The sequence below is a fragment of the Hylobates moloch genome, unplaced genomic scaffold (genome assembly GCF_009828535.3).
Source record: "Hylobates moloch isolate HMO894 unplaced genomic scaffold, HMol_V3 SCAFFOLD_16, whole genome shotgun sequence".
NCBI lineage: Eukaryota > Metazoa > Chordata > Mammalia > Primates > Hylobatidae > Hylobates > Hylobates moloch.
The window spans coordinates 756,614-776,772 of record NW_026652291.1 but is presented as its reverse complement, the minus strand read 5'-3'; the positions used below and the strand labels follow the sequence as shown (position 1 = coordinate 776,772).

General features: G+C 58.9%; 1 protein-coding gene across 1 annotated transcript in view; it reads left to right on the top strand.

Annotated features, from left to right (window-relative positions):
• The window catches only part of CEP170B (centrosomal protein 170B), a 63,998-nt gene extending 50,449 nt beyond the window's left edge, over positions 1-13,549 (top strand). Inside the window, exons 8-20 of the mRNA XM_058429527.1 lie at positions 641-745; positions 947-1,420; positions 1,743-2,461; positions 2,801-2,974; positions 3,472-3,562; positions 3,707-5,410; positions 6,946-7,189; positions 9,783-9,942; positions 10,330-10,473; positions 10,569-10,657; positions 11,103-11,196; positions 11,355-11,406; positions 11,529-13,549. Of these exons, the coding sequence (XP_058285510.1) occupies positions 641-745; positions 947-1,420; positions 1,743-2,461; positions 2,801-2,974; positions 3,472-3,562; positions 3,707-5,410; positions 6,946-7,189; positions 9,783-9,942; positions 10,330-10,473; positions 10,569-10,657; positions 11,103-11,196; positions 11,355-11,406; positions 11,529-11,776 (4,298 nt within the window). The 3' untranslated portion in view covers positions 11,777-13,549. The remainder of the gene's footprint in view (positions 1-640; positions 746-946; positions 1,421-1,742; positions 2,462-2,800; positions 2,975-3,471; positions 3,563-3,706; positions 5,411-6,945; positions 7,190-9,782; positions 9,943-10,329; positions 10,474-10,568; positions 10,658-11,102; positions 11,197-11,354; positions 11,407-11,528) is intronic.
• The last annotated feature ends 6,610 nt before the right edge of the window (positions 13,550-20,159 follow it).

Here is a 20,159-nt window from a genome sequence, read left to right as displayed (position 1 = left end):
GGAAGGAGACTGTGGGCATGAGGGCCAGCGCCCTGACCTGAGGGCACTGGACACTGCTTCTATTCACTGCTGCCATCAGGAAGAGCTGGGCTGCCGGCTTCTCAGAGGGAGTCAGGAGTCAGATTCCATCTGAAATATACAATTTCACTCCTGGTCATTAAGGCAAACAAACTAAAATGCCGCAGGGACCATGTAGATTGCAGTGGCTGCCCACCCCCAGGGCCACCCATCTGTGGCCTGAACCATTTACCAGCCTTGGAGGTGGCTGGACCCAGGTGTGGGCTCCCCCTGGCCTCCTGCCCTCTGTTGGATGGGCTCTGGGGTCGGGAAGGCCGGGGCAGGGTTGCAGGACGGCGGTGGGGGGCCCCCACCATGCCCCAGGAGATGAGCCTCTGAGCGCGTGAGAGGGGAGGGAGGAGGGGCCAGGCAGGGAGCCTCTAAGCACTTGTGGGGGGAGGGTGGGGCCAGGCAGAGGCTCCCAGTGAGCCACCTCGGAACTGAAGGTAGTCAACACAGGGCCAAGCTGGGAGGTGATGCCAGGGCCTGCCCCAGAGTCCAGCCTCTCCTGGAGTGCCAGTTCTCTGCTTTTCACACTGGGGGCCCCAGCAACACAGGGTCTGAACTCTCACTCCCTCCACAGAGGCAGCCTCTTACCGCACGCCCCTGTATGGGCAGCCCTCCTGGTGGGGTGAGGACGATGGTAGCACGCTGCCTGACGCCCAGCGCCAGGGAGAGCCCTACCCAGGTTGGTCTTGGGCCAGGCTGGTGAGACCCTGAGGGCTCCCAGAGGGTGGTGTGTGAAGGGGATGGCCTGGGCTTGAGGAGCCCACTCCGGGGGACATGGGGCCTCTCTCCCCATCTTGGGTGGAGTGGATGGTCCTGGCTGAGGAGGGTGGTGGCAGGTGGTTGCCCTGAGGCTCGGTCTGAAGACATCTTCCCACACCAGAGCGTCCCAAGGGGCCGGTGCAGCAGGACGGGGAGCTCCACGGCTTCCGTGCCCCTGCTGAGCCTCAGGGCTGCTCATTCCGGCGGGAGCCCAGCTACTTCGAGATCCCCACAAAGGAGACCCCGCAGCCGTCGCAGCCCCCCGAGGGGCCGGCACACGAGATGCCCACGAAGGATGCGGAGGCAGGTGGGGGCGGAGCGGCCCCTGTGGTGCAGAGCCACGCCTCCTTCACCATAGAGTTTGATGACTGCAGCCCTGGCAAGATGAAGATCAAGGACCATATCACCAAGTTTTCCCTGCGCCAGCGGCGGCCCCCGGGCAAGGAGGCCACACCTGGCGAGATGGTGTCGGCTGAGACCAAAGTGGCCGACTGGCTGGTGCAGAATGACCCGAGCCTGCTGCACCGGGTTGGCCCTGGGGATGACCGCCACAGCACCAAGAGCGACCTGCCTGTCCACACCCGCACCCTGAAGGGTGAGTGCCCAGCTGGCGGCTGTGCCAGTCCCGGGACAGGCAGGGGACCCGGCTTTGGCTGGGTCTGCACCGTTGCCATGCAGAGGGGCCCATTCAGCTGGGCTGACTTCCCGTTTTTCAATTAATTGCCTAAGAGCCACCTGCCTGGTCAGGGGTCCGGTCCTGCATCTTCCTGTTGCACTTCTCTGCCCTGTGCGGGGGGTCCCTGAGGGCTGGGGTGCTCTGTCAACTCAGCTTAGGCATGGGGTGATGAGGCTTCCCGAGATCGACCGCTGTTTCCTTTCTCTCGGCCTGACAAGGTGGGGTCCCCTGTCTCCCTCAGGCCACAAGCACGAGGACGGCACGCAGAGTGACTCAGAGGACCCCCTGGCCAAGGCGGCCTCGGCTGCCGGGGTGCCCTTGGAGGCCAGCGGGGAGCAGGTGCGGCTGCAGAGGCAGATCAAGCGGGACCCCCAGGAGCTACTACATAACCAGCAGGCCTTCGTCATTGAGTTCTTCGACGAAGACACGCCCCGAAAGAAGCGTTCCCAGTCCTTCACTCACAGCCCGTCGGGGGACCCCAAGGCCGACAAGCGCCGTGGCCCAACGCCGGCCGATAGGGACCGCCCCAGTGTCCCAGCCCCAGTCCAGGCAGGGGGCCGCAGCTCGGGGCCACAGAGGGCTGGCTCGCTCAAGCGGGAGAAGACAGAGGAACGGCTGGGCAGCCCCTCGCCCGCCTCCCGAACCCCTGCCCGCCCCTTCGGAAGCGTGGGGCGCCGCTCCCGCCTGGCCCAGGACTTCATGGCCCAGTGTCTGCGGGAGAGCTCCCCGGCCGCCCGGCCCAGCCCCGAGAAGGTTCCTCCGGTGCTGCCCGCTCCCCTGACACCCCGTGGGACAAGCCCCGTGGGCCCCCCGACCCCACCGCCTGCCCCCACCGACCCCCAGCTGACCAAGGCACGGAAACAGGAGGAGGACGACAGCCTCAGTGACGCAGGGACATACACCATCGAGACCGAGGCACAGGACATGGAGGTGGAGGAGGCCCGGAAGATGATCGACCAGGTGCGTCCCCGCAGCGAGTGAGAGCCCTCCTGGGGAACAGGGGGTAGAGGTGGGCGGACGTTGTCCTGCTCTGGCCCAGCCCTGGCTCCTGCCTCTGGCCCAGCTGGGCAGGAGGGAGCCTGGTGTGCTGCCTACAGCCCCACCCCTCACCTTCCCAGGGCTGGGTCTGTATCCCATCCGCATGTCCCGCTGACAGCCAGGCTGCATGTCCTGGCCACCAGCCACTCTGGCCAACCAGGTCCCTGCTCTCCCTGTGGCCTGGGGGTGGCCGGTGTCAGTGGAGGGTTGGGAGGTGGGCTTCTCTGACCCTCGGTGCCTGGGACCATTTCCTCTTGGCAGGTCTTTGGGGTGTTGGAGTCCCCTGAACTCTCCAGGGCATCTTCGGCCACCTTCCGCCCAGTCATCAGAGGGGACAGAGATGAGTCTGGTGACGGGGGCGTGGCCCAGCGGATGGCGCTACTGCAGGAGTTTGCCTCCCGGCCACTGGGTGCGGCCCCTCAGGTGGAGCACCAGGTACAAGCACGGATGGCCACCCCAAGGAGGGCCTGAGCAGGAAGAGGGCAGCGTCCAAGCGGGGCCTGGGGTCAGCGGGCCCCTCATGGGGCGAGACTGGACTTTCCTCTGAGGGACACGCTCACCTGGAGGGTGGGCTGGGGCTTCTATGCGGAGGGATCGGGGCCAGGTGTCAGGCCCAGTGTTGATTTGAGGTCCCGGGCAAAATGGGCTCTGAGGTCAGGACAGGGCCACGGCTGCTCTGCCAACCTGGAACTGAGTTCTGTGAGGCTGCCTGGGCTGGGCAGGCAGGGGGTCGTGTTGGAGCAAGTCCAGGTGAGGCAACTGGGATCCCTGGCAGCCTTTGCAGGGCATGCTTGCTCATGCGGCAGGCCCAGGGTGGCGCACATGCATGGGGCTGGTGTTGGCTGCTCTGGACGCCCCTCCTGTTCCCTGCTACCCCCTGCTCCTCGCCGTTGGGCTTGCGTGTGGAAACACTCCCACCCTCCTCTCCACAGGGCCTCCCGGTGCCGGGCTCCCCTGGGGGTCAGAAGTGGGTGTCCCGCTGGGCCAGCCTGGCTGACAGCTACTCAGACCCAGGCCTCACAGGTAAGTGGCTCCAGTGCTACAGGGCAGTTGGGCCAGGCCGGGGCGGGCCTCAGGCCACTGACCACGGACACAGGCTGCCTCTTCCTGTACGTGGAGGGCCCGCAGACCAGTGGCCCTCTAACCAGCTGCCTTTGTGCTCCACAGAGGATGGCCTGGGACGTAGAGGCGGGGAGCCGGAGGGGTCCCTGCCTGTGCGCACGCGGCGACGGCTCCCTCAGCTACCCAGTGAGAGGGCTGACAGCCCTGCGGGCCCGGAGAGCAGCAGGAGGAGCGGGCCTGGGCCACCGGAGCTGGGCAGTGAGCAGCCCAGCTGCCTCTTTGGCCAGGAGGAGTTGGATCCTGACAGCCTCAGTGATGCCAGTGGGTCGGATGGGGGCCGAGGCCCCGAGCCAGGGATGGAGCCACAGGACAGCAGACGCAGGAGCCCCCAGGAGGGGCCCACGTGGAGCAGGGGTCGGCGCTCACCAAGGGCCCCCGGGGAGCCAACTCCTGCCTCTTTCTTCATTGGGGACCAGAATGGGGACGCTGTGTTACCTAGGAAACCGCTTGCGGCTCCAGGGGATGGGGAGGGCCTAGGGCAGGCAGCCCAGCCCAGCCCCCCAGCACGGGATGGCATCTATGTCAGTGCCAGTGGGAGAATGGTCATCCAGCTACGGCCTGGACGGTCCCCAGAACCCGACGGCCCTGCCCCAGCCTTTCTCCGGCAAGAGAGCTTCACTAAGGAGCCAGCCAGTGGTCCCCCAGCTCCTGGCAAGCCCCCCCACATCTCCAGCCACCCGCTTCTACAGGACCTGGCCGCTACCCGGGCCGCACGCATGGACTTCCACTCCCAGGACACCCACTTGATCTTGAAGGAGACGGAGACAGCCCTGGCGGCCCTGGAGGCCCGACTCCTCTCCAATTCTGTGGATGCTGAGTGTGAGGGGGGCAGCACCCCGAGGCCGCCGGAGGACGCCCTGTCTGGGGACTCGGACGTGGACACAGCCAGCACGGTCAGCCTGCGTAGTGGCAAGAGCGGGCCCAGCCCCACAACCCCCCAGCCCCTGCGGGCACAGAAGGAGATGTCGCCATCCCCGCCAGCTGCACAGGACCCAGGAGGCACCGCCCTGGGCAGTGTCCGTGAGCAGCCCTCAGAGAGGCAGGGCCACCCACTTGGCCCGACGGACATGGGCCGTGGAGAGCCGGTACGGCGCTCGGCCATAAGGCGTGGCCACAGGCCCCGAGGGTCCCTGGACTGGCCCAGTGAGGCGCGTGGCCCTGTCCCCGCCCACCTACCCGGCTCAGATTTGATGGCCTCCAACCATGAAAGCCCTGAGGCCAACGGGGCAGGACGGCTAGGGTCTCGCCGGAAACCGGGGGCCCCACCGCCATCCCTGGCCGCCCGGGAGGAGCAGAGCCGTAGCTCAGCCAGCTCCCAGAAGGGGCCGCAGGCCTTGACCCGCTCCAACAGCCTGTCCACCCCTCGCCCCACACGGGCCTCCCGGCTGAGGCGGGCCCGGCTGGGGGACGCTTCAGACACTGAGGCTGCGGATAGTGAGCGGGGGTCCCTGGGCAACACTGAGCCCGTGGGCCGGCCAGCTGCCGAGCAGGCCAAGAAGCTGTCGCGCTTGGACATCCTGGCCATGCCCCGGAAGCGGGCCGGCTCCTTCACAGGGACTAGTGACCCCGAGGCAGCCTCTGCCCGCACCAGCTTCTCTGGCCGCAGTGTGGAGTTGTGCTGTGCCAGCCGCAAGCCCGCCATGGCTGAAGCACGGGCTGTCGCCAGGAAAGCTGCCAACACAGCCGCCACCACGGGTCCCCGCCAGCCCTTCAGCAGGGCCCGCTCGGGCAGTGCCCGATACACCTCCAGTGAGTGCCAGGGTGGGTGGGAGGCCAGGGCCAAGGCGAGGCTGCCAGTGGGTCTGCAGCGTCTTGGATGCCAGCTGAGTGCTGGCCGTGGGCCCCTGGTCCTGGCACGAGAGGAGCCTCTGTTCCCAAAGCTGGGGTAGATGTGTTGCTGGACTCACGTGCACACACACACGTGCATGGGCCGAGGGCAGGGCCCGCAGTCCCCTGGTGTGGGTAGAACACCCTGACCGTCTCTGGCGTGGAGAGGGCCTTCCATCGCCCAGGGCGTGCCTCAGGGCCCCGAAGCCCAGGCTGGCCCTCCCCACTCTTCCTGTACTCCTGGCTCAGGCCCCTGGTGCTTTGGGGTCCCCACGCCATCTGCCCATGGGCCTGGGGCCCTAGGCCTGGGGAGGGCTCTCCCACGGATCTCTGCCACAGTACTGTGGCTCAGTGAAGGGTGCCAAGTACACCTGTGCCCTCTGCTGGTAGCTGCTCTAATACCCTTCTGAGCCCGCAGGCCCCATGGCCGGGGATGGAGGGAGGGCTGTGAGCAGAGCCCTGCCCTGCTCCCCAGATGTCCATGGGCACAGCAAGCGGGGATGGTCCTCTGTGGCCACCAGAGCTGGCCTCCTACCTGAGGTGGCCGGACATCCGCGTCTGCAGAGAGGGGCCCACCCCGCCCGCCGAGGGAGCTGAGCTGTCCTGCGAGTGGATTGGTTTGAGGCCAAGGTGCTGCTGCTACTGCCTTCTGCCCTGTGCACCCACCTACCCACCCACGATCCCAGTGGAGCCTCTTTCCCGATTCCCAGCATCCTCCCACGGCCCCACCCCAACTGCTGGCTGCACTGGGCAGGCCCTGCGTGTGGCTGGAGGCTGGGGCAGGGTTCGCTGGAGGAAGGGATGGGGCAGGGCCAAGGGTCACCCCTGCTTGGTGGAGCCTGCTGTCCCTACCCAACGTGGTGCACTGGTGGTGTTTGACCCAAGCATGCGGCTCGCCATCATCCCCCCCTACAGTGCAGGTGCGCAGCTGCTGCCGGGCTCAGAGCAGGGGCTGGTGAGGAGGTTAGGACTCTGCCCAGGAGGGTGGAACCCGAAGCTTTCGGTCTGACAAACTCAAGCAGGCAGCAGGGAGGGACTGCAGTGGCCTTGCTTGGGCTCTGACTGGTCCTTGCCTGTCTGTATGGTCCAGCCTGGGCTGCAGCAGGTCCTGGTGGGGAGGTTTACTCTGTTTTGGGGTCTGCCAAGCACTGCTTTCCCACCACCTGTAAGGGGATTTCCCACCTAATCAGGTGCAGATTGCTCCCGGGTTGCAGCCACTGGCCTGGGAGCACCAGGCTGCCTTCCCTGCATGTGCCCCTGGGCTGGTGGGGGCCTTGTGGCCCCTGGAGCTCAGCAGCTGTTGATGTTTCAATGAAGGGCTACTGGGTGGGGGCACTAGCCTTGACGCTGCCCAGCCCTGCAGCACTGAGCCCTCCCAGAGGGACCCTGGGACTGCCACAGGGTGCTGAGTGCTGCTTTGTTCTGTTCTTGCTTCTAAAACCAATTCACTCACCAAGACACGAGGCGCCGGCAGCAGGGCTCGGATTACACGTCCACCTCTGAGGAGGAGTACGGCTCCCGCCACGGCTCCCCCAAACACACACGCTCCCACACCTCAACAGCCACTCAGACCCCGAGGGCTGGCAGCTCCAGCCAGGCTCGTTCCCGGGCCCCCGGCCCCCGGGACACGGACGATGATGAGGAGGAGCCTGACCCTTATGGTTTCATCGTGCAGACAGCAGAGATTGCGGAGATCGCCAGGTGAGTAGCCCATTCAGAGTAAATCCACTGGGTGCCAGTGCCTTTTCTCAAGTGAGAGCACCCTGAGGGCAGGGACCAGGCTGGGAGCTCCCTTCTTGAGTGGATAGATGGTACAGCAGATGGCTGGCTAGCTGGATGGATGGACGGATGGATGGATGGATGGATGGATGGATGGATGGATGGATGATGGATGGATGGGAGGGTGGGTGGATGGATGGATGGATGGATGGATGGGCAGGTGGGTGGGTAGATGGATAGGTTGCTGGGTGGGTGGATGGGTGGATGGCTGGGTGGATAGGTGGGTGGGTGGGTGGATGGATGGATGATGGATGGATGGGAGGGTGGGTGGATGGATGGATGGATGGATGGATGGGCAGGTGGGTGGGTAGCTGGATGGATGGACGGATGGATGGATGGATGGATGGATGGATGGATGGATGGATGAATGGATGAGTGATGGGTGGATGGATGGATGGATGAATGGATAGATGGATGGATGGATGAGTAGGTGGGTGCGTGGGTGGATGGATGGATGGATGGATGAGTGGGTGGATGGATGGATAGATGGATGAGTAAGTGGGTGGATGGATGGATGGATGGATGATGGGGGTGGATGGATGGATGGATGAATGGATGAGTGAGTGGGTGGATGGATGGATGGGTGATGGGTGGGTGGGTGGATGGATGGATGGGTGATGGATGGATGGATGGATGGATGGGTGGGTGGATGGAGGGGTGGGTGGATGCAGATCTTCCCAGGAGGTGAGACCTCCAGTACAAGGAGGGCCTCCTCAAAGATTATTAGAAATGAACTCCCTCACATGGTCGTTTAGTAACGGGGCCCTCTCCAGGCCAGGCGCTGGGGAGGATGGGGTAGGGAGTTGGGTGCGAGTGAGAGTGGTCTTTGCCAAGCAGTGGTCAGTACTGCAAAGGCAGGCTCTGAAAGGCTGTGGGGCAGGTAGGGGAGGTCCCAGGACCAGGGTGGATGGCAAGTGTTTGTTGTGGAGGATGCTGAGCTTGAAGCCCATGAGGGACCTGGAAGGAGGTGGCCAGGAGCAGGCGGCCCTTAGAGAGTGGCCCACACTGGGGTGGAGGCACAGGCACCTGAGGCTGTGAGCAGTATGAAGTTGGTGGGGAGGACCTGGGGGGCTTGGAAGGACGGGGACTGGGGACAGGGCTCTTGGGATGCTTGAGGTATTGGGGGAGCGTAGGCTGCCATCAGTGGAAGAGGCGGGCACAGGGCTGGGGCTCTGGACAGAGACACTGCACCAGGCTGAGAAGGGGGTGGGTGCTTCCAGGCCTGAGAGAAGAAGGGGACGTGGGGGGCCCATGTGGGTTTCTGGAGTTCTCTGCCTTCCACGGTGGGCGAGCTGGAGCATGCGATGTGCTGGGGGCGGGAAGCCAGGGAGTGCTGGGCGGGGGCCCAAGGGCCAGGGGCATGTGCCAGTTGGTGTCACCCAGAGGTGGAGGGAGGGCTTCCATGTTTTGTCTTGATGTGGAAGGGTGGACCCAGCTAGGACCCAGTCCTGAGTGGGGCGAGGGCAGCCAGTGGGCTGTGCAAGGCCATCTGGGCAGAGGGTGCTGGGGCTGTTTCTCCGGTCGTGCCAGCGTCTGGCGAGGGTTGTGGTGCCGCTGGAGGTCGGGGTATGGGGAGGGCCCTCAGGGTGGTCTGTTCCTTGGGTGACTGCCAGTGTGGGGGCCGAGGAGGCTTGGGGTGGGGCCTGTCCCCATGAGGATGGGTGGTTGACAGTGACAGGGAGCCTGGGTCCCCAAGGCCTGGGCTGAAGGCCTAAGTGGGGCAGGACCTGCTGGTGGCCCAGGTGCTTAAGGGGCCAGCAGGACAGGCGACAAGGCTGTGAGCTTCAGCAGAGGGCTGGGAGCTGCTCACAGGCCCGGCAGGCCCCTGTACTCGCTGGGAAGTGTCTGTTATCTTGGCAGCGTGGAGGCCTGTGCCCCCTCGGCACATCCTAGGGGGATTGAGCTGGCCAGGCTTGAGCAGGGGGCTAGGCTGAGCTGCCATTGGCCTCACTGGCCTGCAAGGGGTCCCCTGCCTCTCTGGATCTGCCTGCCCCACCCTTTGCCCAGCCCCACCCTCTGCCCAGCCCCCACCCTCAGTGTGAGGAGTGCCAGGCTCTAGTTTCTGTGACCTCAGCCCACTCCCTTCCTTGCCTCAGTTTCTCTGCCCGCGGAGCTGGGCGCCCATGGCACCCACACGTTCTATGACTGAGTCCCATCCATCCCATTTGGGCCCTGCAGCTGTGATGCTGGCCCTGGGGGGCCGGAGAGGGAGGAGGTATGGCCTGCCCCGGAGCCAGCAAGGGCCTCTGTGCACCCTTCTTTTCAGGCTTCGTCCCAGCCCCCCACCATCCCTCCTTGTGGCTGTGGGGAGTTGGGCCTCCTTGTGGGGCCGTGGCCAGTGCCTGTGTAACCAGTGGCTAGGCCAGTGTTTGGGGCCAGGCTGGGGAGTACCTCCCCCAGGCCCCACCTCTGGCCAGCAGCTGCCTGGGAGCTGGGAGGGGCTTTAAGGCCTGTCTGGCCCCTGCTGCCCCGGCTTCCTCTGTGCAGAACCTGCCGTCTTTCCTGCCGGCTACAGGCTGAGCCAGACGCTGGTGAAGGACGTGGCCATCCTAGCCCGGGAGATCCACGATGTGGCTGGGGATGGTGACACACTGGGCTCCTCGGAGCCTGCCCACAGCGCCTCCCTCAGCACCATGCCCAGCACCCCCGCCTCGACCATCTCTGCCCGGGAGGAGGTGAGCCCCAAGCTTTCTGAGGCCCCTGTGCCAGAGCCACCCTCGAGGAGGGTCAGGCCAGGTCCCCACAGCCCTTTGCACACCTCAGCTGAGGCTCTGCTGTGCATCCCCACTTGGCGAGCACATGTCCCCATGGGTCAGCGCCCCAAACGGCCACCAGAGAGCTCGAGGTCTGGGGAGCTCGCGGCACCTGAGTCAGGCCTGACTGTGCCGTCATCCCCGGCCCAGCTGCCTCCCCGGTGGGGCAGGGGCACAGGAGGGACCCTGTACAGACAGAAGGTGGGTGTGCCCTGTCCACCTGCTGGGCCAGAGCAGGGAGGTGCAGCTGGCCACAGCCTGGCAGGAGCCTCTGCCCGGGGCCCACGGTGCCTGCCCTCCCTCTTGCAGCTGGTGCAGCGCATCCCCGAGGCCAGCCTCAACTTTCAGAAGGTGCCGCCCGGCTCGCTGAACTCTCGGGACTTTGACCAGAACATGAACAACAGCTGTGAGGACGCGCTGGCCAACAAGACGCGGCCTCGGAACCGAGAGGAGGCACGGTGCCCACTACCGCCACGGAGCTGGGTGTCGGGGGGAGCAGGGGCGGGGCTCCTCGAGGGCGGGGCCATGCTGATGCCGGGCTCTTGCAGGTGATCTTCGATAACCTGATGCTGAACCCGGTGTCCCAGCTGTCGCAGGCCATCCGTGAGAACACAGAGCACCTTGCCGAGAAGATGAAGTGAGTCGGCTTCCTGGCTGAGGTGGACACCCAGACACCAGCACAGCTGCGTGAGCTGAGACTCAGGCCTGGCTGAGTCCCTCAAGGGCAGCGGTTTCACGGGTACTCGTGTGCACCTGTGGAGCCAGCCCTCCCGTGTGCACGTGTATGTGGCTCCCAGCAGGCAGACCCTGAACTCAGAGGAGCCAGCCCCTCCAGGGCGGCCCTTCCTCCCCTTCTCCCCTAACCCTCATCCCGGGCCCAGCACCCCTGGCTACCGCCCAGTGTCAGGCACAGATGGGACTTTGGTGCCTGTCAGCCCAGGTCATGCATCAGGCCTGTTTCCCCCTTAGGCCCAGGTGGGGTGGGATGACCTTCATGGCAGGGGAGATCTGGGAGAATTGTGCCTCAGCTCTGTCATCCCTGTCCTTGTCCCCCCATTTCTGCCTCCCCCTACCCCCGACAGGATCCTCTTTCAGAACACAGGGAGAGCCTGGGAGGACCTGGAAGCCAGGATCAACGCCGAGAACGAGGTGCCCATCCTGAAGACATCTAACAAGGTGAGCGCCGGGGCCCCGTGCCCCTTGGCCCGCCCCCAGCCAGCCTGGCTTTGCCCGGCTGGCCCCAAACCTTGTCCCAGCTCCTGCACACAGAGCCCCGGGGCAGGGCTGCAGCCCCTCAGAAGTTGACTCCACCTCCCTTCCTGCCACGTTTCCAGGAAATCAGCTCCATCCTGAAGGAACTGAGGCGGGTGCAGAAGCAGCTGGAAGGTGAGTGTGGCCCAAGCCTGGGGCAGCAAGGGAGGCTGGCAGGGCCTTGTGGGGAACCCTGACTCACAGGGTGGGTGCAGGTGAACTGAATCCGCAGCCTGACCCTCCCTCCCCACCTCCAGTTATGAACGCCATCGTGGACCCCAGTGGGAGCCTGGACCTGCTCACAGGAAACAGGAGCTCGGCCAGCTCTGCACAGCCGGGGCTGGGGAAGGGCCGTGTGGCTGCCCAGAGCCCACCCTCGCCCGCCTCAGCCGAGGCCCTGCTGCCAGCCCTGCCCCTGAGGAGTTTCCCACAGCGGGCCAGCTGTGGGCCTCCCAGCCTCCCGGACCCCACCTTCCTCCCTGATGCAGAGAGGTTCCTGATCTAGGCCCCAGACCTGGCCAGGCCGGCCTCCCCGTGCGTGTGCGTCTCTGCCTTCCGTCCGCCGCGCGCCCGCCTGCCTGGCCGCAGGTGGCTCTCCCTGAAGACCCCACATGTGCCATATCCCCGTGGGCGGGTGCCTCCCATCCCTCGCCCCCTCGTCAGCTCCCAGCCAGCACCCTACTCACCCTGTCCAGCCCTGTGGCCACCCCCACCCCCGCCTCGCCCCCTACAGGCCTCTGGGCCCAGTTCCTGGCCAGGCTGCTGCCAAGGTCAAGCCCTCAAGGGCATTACCCCGCCTCCTCTTCATCACTGTTATTTTTGTCTTTAGCTTTAAAGGAAAGAGTTGTTGGTGCCATTGCAGGTGCCCCCTCCAGGCCTGACTGGCTCTGCCAGGCACTAACCTGCCATATCCCTTTGTGGTGGCCTGCAGCCAGGCAGAGGAAGAGAGGTCGGCTGTGGGGTCATTTGGTGCCAAACATGGAGCTGGGCAGGCTTACCTGTTCCTGGGACTAAGAAGGCAGGGCCCTTGCCCTGGTGGCTCCCGCCTGACCCCAGGCCTTTTATAGGCAGGAGCCCCACTGCTTCCAGCCTTTGGTGCCAACACAGTTGCCAAACCCACTGAGCTTGGGGCTGCCCCGTGGAGCCCTCCCGGGTACGGACCGGGGGCTTGTTGAGAGCTGAGCCATGCACACAGGTGCAGACACCCCCCACTCCCACGCACATGGCTAGTCCAGGCACCTCCATGCTGCACCGTGAGGACGGCAGGGAACGGGGCTATGGGCCTCTGTACTTGGGCTTCCAAGGGCCTGGGCGCAGCTGGGTGCATGGCAGCCCTTCTGGCGGGTGTGAGTGCATGACCAAAGTGACTGGAAGCTGGGTTTCCGGAAGCTCGCAGCTTGGCCTGCACCACACGCCCTCTCCTTTTGGCTTCACGCCATCAGGCCTCAAGTGGGCATGGGGGCAGGGACGGGCCCAGGAACTGTTGTTTTCTCAGGATCCTTTCAGCTGGGAACATGGCAGGTGAGCAGAGCTTGGTCCCTCTGCCGTGGCCCCTGCTGGGGCAGCCTGTGTTGCCGGAGCCTCTAAGCCAAAGAGCCCGTTGGCTGTGGTTGGTGGGGGTGGATGTGGGGGTGTCCCACCTGGATCAGACTGGCGTGGGTGAGCTCCACACCCCGCCTGGCATTGGTATGAGAGTCGGACCTGGACAGGGCCAGCTGCTGGGGGAGCGGCGCTGGGGACTGGAGGCTGGAAGCGGGTGGTGTGTGTCCCCTGTTTACTTTTAGCTGATCTGGGGTTGGGTGTTCGGGTTCTGTTCCCCTGAGCCCTGCGGCCCACCTGATGTTTACGTGTGTGTGTGAGGGGGGGCGGGGGTGGCAGGTGTCCCCCCCTGGTCCCCGCCCCGAGAGCCTGCTGTCTGTATGGAGGAGGTGCTAGTCCGGCCCACCGGGCTGCTGCCCACCCCTGCATGCCCCAGTTGCCCACCCCGCCTGCCCCCGGACATGAAGTGGTCACGCTTCATCCACGGCCCCTTCCCACCCCTCGGCAGTGGCTGTGCAATGTTTTAAATTCACAAGTTCCTGCTCCTCCCCACGCTGGGCTCCTTTGTTCCTCCCCCTCCAGCCTTTGCCTGGGAACTGGTCCTTGTTTGCCGGGCTTCTCGGAGGGTTCACTGTACATTCGTTCTCAGGTGGTCTTGTGGCTGTCTTTCGGAAAATGGTTATTTTATATGATTTGTCATGGAATTTGTTCTAATAAATCATTCTTCTATCACATGGCAGCACGCTGGAGCCTGTCCCCTTGGCCTTGTTTCTCTGTCCTTGGTGTTTGGGGTGGGTGGGGCCCCGCACGTAGGACAGAGCAGGGGAGGCTGCAATTCGGAGATGCTGCCACCAGGGGGCGGCCTGGGCTAGAAAGCAGCATTTCCAGATGTTTACTCCTAAAAAACAGAAGTTAATTTATGAAAACTATTCAGCGAGACAGCATCCTAGAGCACTGTGTTTGTTTGTTTGTTTTTTAGATGGAGTCTCACTCGGTCTCCCAGGCTGGAGTGCAGTGGCGCCATCTCGGCTCACTGCAAGCTCCGCCTCCCGGGTTCACGCCATTCTCCTGCCTCAGCCTCCCGAGTAGCTGGGACTACAGGCGCCCGCCACCACGCCCGGCTAATTTTTTGTATTTTTAGTAGAGACGGGGTTTCACCGTGTTAGCCAAGATGGTCTCGATCTCCTGACCTCGTGATCCGCCCGCCTCGGCCTCCCAAAGTGTTGGGATTACAGGCGTGAGCCACCGCGCCTGGCCGAGAGCACTGTTTAAAACTCCGCTCATCCTGCATAAAAATAGGCAGTGAGCAGGCACACAGTCGCCGTGCGGTGAGCGCCACCTCCCGCCCCAGTTCCTTCTCCCTGCTAGGGCTTTGGAGGATACCCACTGCCCGCTGTTACATCACATCACTGGCACCCATCACGCCCGGGTTGTTGGCGGTGTCAGAGGTCACTGTCCATCTCCAGCCACAGGGCGGGCCCCACGGCATTGATGTGCTGTTGGGCTGCCCTTGGGGACGCATTTGAGTTTGCAAGGCGGTGGTTGAGCTGAGCGGCCCACCGAGAACTTGAGGACAGGGCTCCACAGGCCTCATGCAGCCACTCGGGGCCTCCACGCCTTGCCTTGCCATCTGAACCATCTGAATGCCACTCCCGGGGCCACACTTGAGGTGGTCACCGCTGGCCCGGCCCCCTTAACGGGAGGTCACAGGGAGGACTGTGGGTGAGGCCAGGTAGTGAGACCTTAGTCTGGGCAGCAGACTCCTGAGGGCCTTCTGAGCGGGGCCCCTCAACGAGACTTCCTGGAGACCCAGAGCCTGCTGGAAAGTCAGCCGCAACAGACGTCCCAGGGCCCATGGCTGTGGAAGGTGCAGGGGGTGCGCCGGCCCTAGGGTGGGGCTGGGCCCAAGGGGCCAGTGGGCGGTGATTTGGTTTGGTGGGCTCAACATTCCAGGACCTCCCCTAAGGAGTGCGAGCTTCTCTTGTTCCTTGTCTAGTCAGAGCGAGGAGGGCTTTGGGAGTGAGGGCACAGGGGCTGCAGGAGGAGGTGGTGGAGGGCAGATGGGCCGTGTGGAGAGGCCAGAGCCTGAAGGGGCCGGGTCCCCGGCAGAGGGGCAGAGAGGACCAAGGACATGCCCAGCTCCTGGCCCAAGTGGCCCAGATGTGGGGACAGTGGGTGAGATGCTCAAGTGACAGTTGGGGATGCAGTCAGGAAGGTGGAGCTGAGGAGAGAGATCCCTGCGGGACAGAGGGGAGGTCAGTGGCTCAGGGTCTGCTTTGGGTCTTGGGTCATTTGCAGGAGTGAGTGAAGCACACATGTTGTTTGTGTCCAATTAATCTTGCTAGTGACAAATATAAGAAGAAACCATTAGAGAGAATGAAGCCCACACCTTTTCCATGCAAAAATTAATGGCTTTTTCAGAGAAATTTTTCAGAAAAATTCAAAGAAATGATGGCCAAACATTCAAATTATGACAAAAAAAGACAGTAAACTGTTTTTACTCTCAAATATAATAAAATTTTACTGAAAAGGCTGTCATGATTTAGCTTGAAGAAGAACTTAAAATCATGCCACTGGCCTTTTCTCCTTTTGGCCGCAAGTAACAGGCACAGGATGGATTTGCCTTCTCACCTTGAACAGTGAGAAAATGACAAAATATGTGAAACGGCAGTTTTCAGACACTGGACAGCAGGCAGCACAGGATTGTGATGTCCAGAAAGGAAAGAAATGAGGTGAGCCCGACGCCTGCCTTGCTCATGGCACAGCTTGCAGGCCAAAGCGCCGAGCGGCTCCCACGGAGTTTGGTGATGTTGCCGAGTTGAGGCCCAGATCAGAGTTTAGGGAGGCCAAGGCAACTGGAATTCGCAGAGTGAAGCAGCGGTGAGGAGAGCACCACACACAGAGCCCCAGCGCCGGAAGGGGACCCCCTGGACACATGCGAGGAAGCCAGGGGAGGCAGGAAAACCGCCAGCGTTCGGAACGCTGGCGCCGAACATGCCTTGGATGTGATACAGGCCTGGAAATGCTTGCACCCCCACTGGCTGGGGGAGAAAGGCTCGTGGTGCACAGGACACTGGATGGTCCTCAGAAGGGAACTGCCGATGAGTAGGGCACCATCAGCCACAGCCCTGCCTCCCCTCCTGCTGCAAAGCTTGGGTCCGGTTTTCTCACTGTTCGAGGTGAGAAGGCAAACCCATCCTGTACTCCTGTCGCTCATGGCCAGAAGCAGCCTGTGGCATAATTTTAAGTTCTTCCTTAAGCTATCAATTATAAGGGAATTTCTTTCTTTGTTTGTTTCTTTTTTTTTTGGAGATGGAGTCCCGCTGAGTGCAGTGGTGTGATCTTGCCTCACTGCAACCTTCTCCCGGGTTCAAGCAATTCTCCTGCCTCAGCCTCCTGAGTAGCTGGGATTACAGGCTTGTGCCACCACACCTGGCTAATTCTTGTATTTTTAGTAGAGACGGGGGTTTTGCCATGTTGGCCAGGCTGGTCTCGAACTCCTGACCTCAGGCAATCTGCCTGCCTCAGCCTTCCAAAGTGCTGGGATTACAGGCGTGAGCCACCGCGCCTGGCTGGGAATTTCTTAGTAAATTAGGCTACCTGAAAACTAGGAACCTCTATTCATCCAAAGACACCTTGAAGAGAGTGAAAAGGACAAATAATTTGGACTCAAAATGTATAGTAACTATTATAAGTCAGAGAAAAAAGATGGGCAACCCAGTAAAGAGCAGGGAAAGTGAGCAGGTGCATAGCAGGAGGGTGTCCAAGTGACCAAACACCTTTATGAAAACATGCACAATATCATTTGTCTAAAAAAGAGAAGTGCAAATTAAAACCATAATGAGATACAACCATACCCACCAAGGTAGCTAAAACTAGAATCCTTGGCTTGGCAGGTGAGGGTATAGTGGTTCAACTGTTTTGGAAAAAGTGGCAGAATTTACCAACTCTATACATATGCCTACCTAGGACCCAGCAGTTCTACTCCCAGCTTTATACCCAAGAGAAACAAGTGCATTCAGCCCTTCAAAGGCGTGTCCAAGACTGCTCATAGCAGCTGTATTGGTAAAATCTCCACATGGAAAGCAACCTCACGGCCCTTGACAACAGAATGGGTGAATAACATCTGGTATGTTCGAGCCCTGGGCTAGGACATTGCAAGGCAAAAAAAGATGACTACATTTCATAAAACATGGATGACTCTCCAGACGTCGCAATGAGCACAAGAAGCCAGACACCAAAGTCTGCACGCCGTAGGATTTCAAAAGCAGGTAAAAGTGATCCATGACAGCAGAAGTCACAACACTGGTTACCTCTTGGGGGGCAGGTATTAACTAAGATGTTCAAGGAACTGTTCTCCACCGGTCTCCAAAAAAAAAGGCCAGGCATGGTGGCTCACACCTGTGGTCCCAGGCTTCCAGGTAATAGATGGATTCAGGGATTTTCTGGTTGCCAGTTGATTGAAAGAGTTATCTAAAGACCTGGAATCAGGCCGGGAGCAGTGGCTCACGTCTGTAATCCCAGCACTTTGGGAGGCCGAGGCAGGTGGGATCACCTGAGGTCAGGAGTTGGAGACCAGCCTGAACTGGTGAAACCCCACCTCTACTAAAAATACAAAAAAATAGCTGGGCGCGGTGGTGTGCGCCTGCAGTCCCAGCTACGCTGAGGGCGGAGGCACAAGAATCGCTTGAACCTGGGAGGCAGAGGTTGCAGTGAGCCGAGATTGCGCCACTGCACTCCAGCCTGAGCGAGAGAGCGAGACTCTGTCTCCTAAAATAAAATAAATAAATTTGGTCACTCTACATATGTATGTCATACTGCAATACAAATTTGAAAAAAATAAGAATAGAAAATATCTAATAGCATCAAATTGTTCCTAATATTCTCTTGTCTTTCTCGCCTCTGTAGGAGCCGCTGACCCAGGAGTTTTCACTCCTGATGTTGGTGATTTGTGCGTTTTCTCTCTCTTGTTTCAGTCGTGCTGTGGTTTGCCAGTTTCAATACTCTTTTCATAAAACCAACTTTTTGGTTTTACATATTTTCTGTTACCTGTTTATTGTTTTCTCTTTCATGGATTTCTGCTGTTGGTTTTAATTTATTTTTGTTTGTTAGCTTTTTTCTTTTCTTCCCTATCTGGAGTTTCTTTCTTCTTTCTTTCCTTCATGACACGGACAGTCACTGATTTTTCTGCGAATCTTCTTTTCTAATATACAGATTTACAGCTATACATTTCCTTCTAAACATAATTTTAGCTGATCCCATAAGGTTTGATATATTTTCATCACTATTTAGGTAAAACAATTTCTAGCATTTTGTGATTTCTTTTTTGGCCTGTCGGTTATTTAGATGTGTATTGTTAAATTACCAAACATTTGAGAATTTTCTGGTTATTCTTTTGTTATTGATTTGTAGCCTCTTTTCACTATGGTCAGAATATATGCTTAAAATTATTTCAGTCACTTGAAATGTATAGAGAATGCCTTACGGCCCAGTATATGGACACTTTTGATAATTATTACATATGCCCTTGAAGAGAATATGTAAACTTCCAATTTTTTTGGAGAGGTGTTATTTTTTATCAATTTGACCAACTTCATAATTTATGTTCAAATAATCTATATCCATATGAATTTTCTTCCATCCGCTTATTCTACTAGTAACTGAAAGGACTGTATTAAAGTCGCCACCATGATAGCAGATCTCTCTATTTCTCTTTTCAGTTCTGTAAGTTTTTATTTTGTTTTATTTTATTTTATTTTTTGAGGCGGAGCCGCACTCTGTTGCCCAGGCTGGAGTGCAGTGGTGTGATCTCGGCTCACTGCAACCTCCGCCTCCTGGGTTCAAACCATTTTCCTGCCTCAGCCTCCCGAGTAGCTGGGATTACAGACTCCCACCACCATGCCTGGCTAATTTTTGTCTTTTTTAATAGAGACGGGGTTTCACCATGTTGGTCAGGCTGGTCTCGAACTCCTGACCACAAGTGATCTCCTGCCTTGGCCTCCCAAAGTGCTGGGATTACAGATGTGAGCCACTGCGCCCGGCCTATAAGTTTTTCTTTATGTATTTCGAAGCTATGCTATTAGGTGCATACAATTTAGAATTATTAACTTCCCGGTCGATGAGCCCCTCTTATCATTACGAAGTCTTCTTTATCTCTAGTTATTTTTTTATCTGAAGTCGTTTTTGTCTCATATTATTATAGTTATGCCAGCTTTTTTTGTAGTTAACGTTATCATGATTTGTTTTTTCCATCCTTTTATTTATTTATTTAAAGCAACTCACTTCAAAGAATTTCTATCCTTTTAACGAAATTTTTGTGGGGCTTGTTTTAAAATATTCAGTCTGACAATATTTCTTTTAATTGGAGCATTTTTAGTATACATCTATTATATTTATCAATGTACTTAGGTTTAAATCTGCCATGTTACATCTGCTATTTGTTCTTTTTTCTCCCTTTTTTTCCTTTTTTAGGATTAATTAAAATATTTTATTTTACATCCTCCGATTTGCTTGTTAGTCATACTTTTATTGCACTAGTAGCAATTACCCAAACAATTATAAAATTAATCCTTCACTAATTATGGTCTAATGTAAATTGTTCTTTTTACCACCTTCTGGCAATTATACAATTATAATTATAAAATCATTTATAATTATAAAATGTAATTATAAAATTCATTCTTCACTTACCAAGGCCTAATGTTTATAAATGTGTACTTTTATCACTTCCTGGACAATGTAAAGACCTTCTAACGCTTTATTTATTTATTTATTTATTTATTTATTTATTTATTTATTTATTTTTTGAGACAGAGTCTCGCTCTGTCACCCAGGCTGGAGTGCAGTGGTGCGAACTTGGCTCACTGCAACCTCTGCCTCCTGGGTTCAAGCGATTCTCCTGCCTCAGCCTCCAGAGGAGCTGGGGCTACAGGCATGTGTCACCACACCCAGCTAATTTTTTTTTATTTTTAGTAAAGACGGGATCTCACCATGTTGGTCAGGCTAGTCTTGAACTCCTGACCTCAAACGATCCACCCGCCTTGGCCTCCCAAAGTGCTGGGATTACAAGTGTGAGCCACCACGCTCTGCCCTTCTAATGCTTTAAATCCATCGGCCTCTCTCCCACTTTTTGTGCTGTCATTCTCAGGCATTTCAATTCTGCACATATGTTAAACCACACAAGAAATCATCTTACATTTTCTACAGCCGGTGTGCACTGAAACGCACCAGCGTGTTTCTTCTCTGCTGCTCTTTCGTTCTTGGCCTCCTGCGTTTCCACGTTTTCATCCAGGACCATTTTCCAAAGGCCTCCATTGTGATTTGTCCTGTTTGTTAGTGTATGTTTGCTG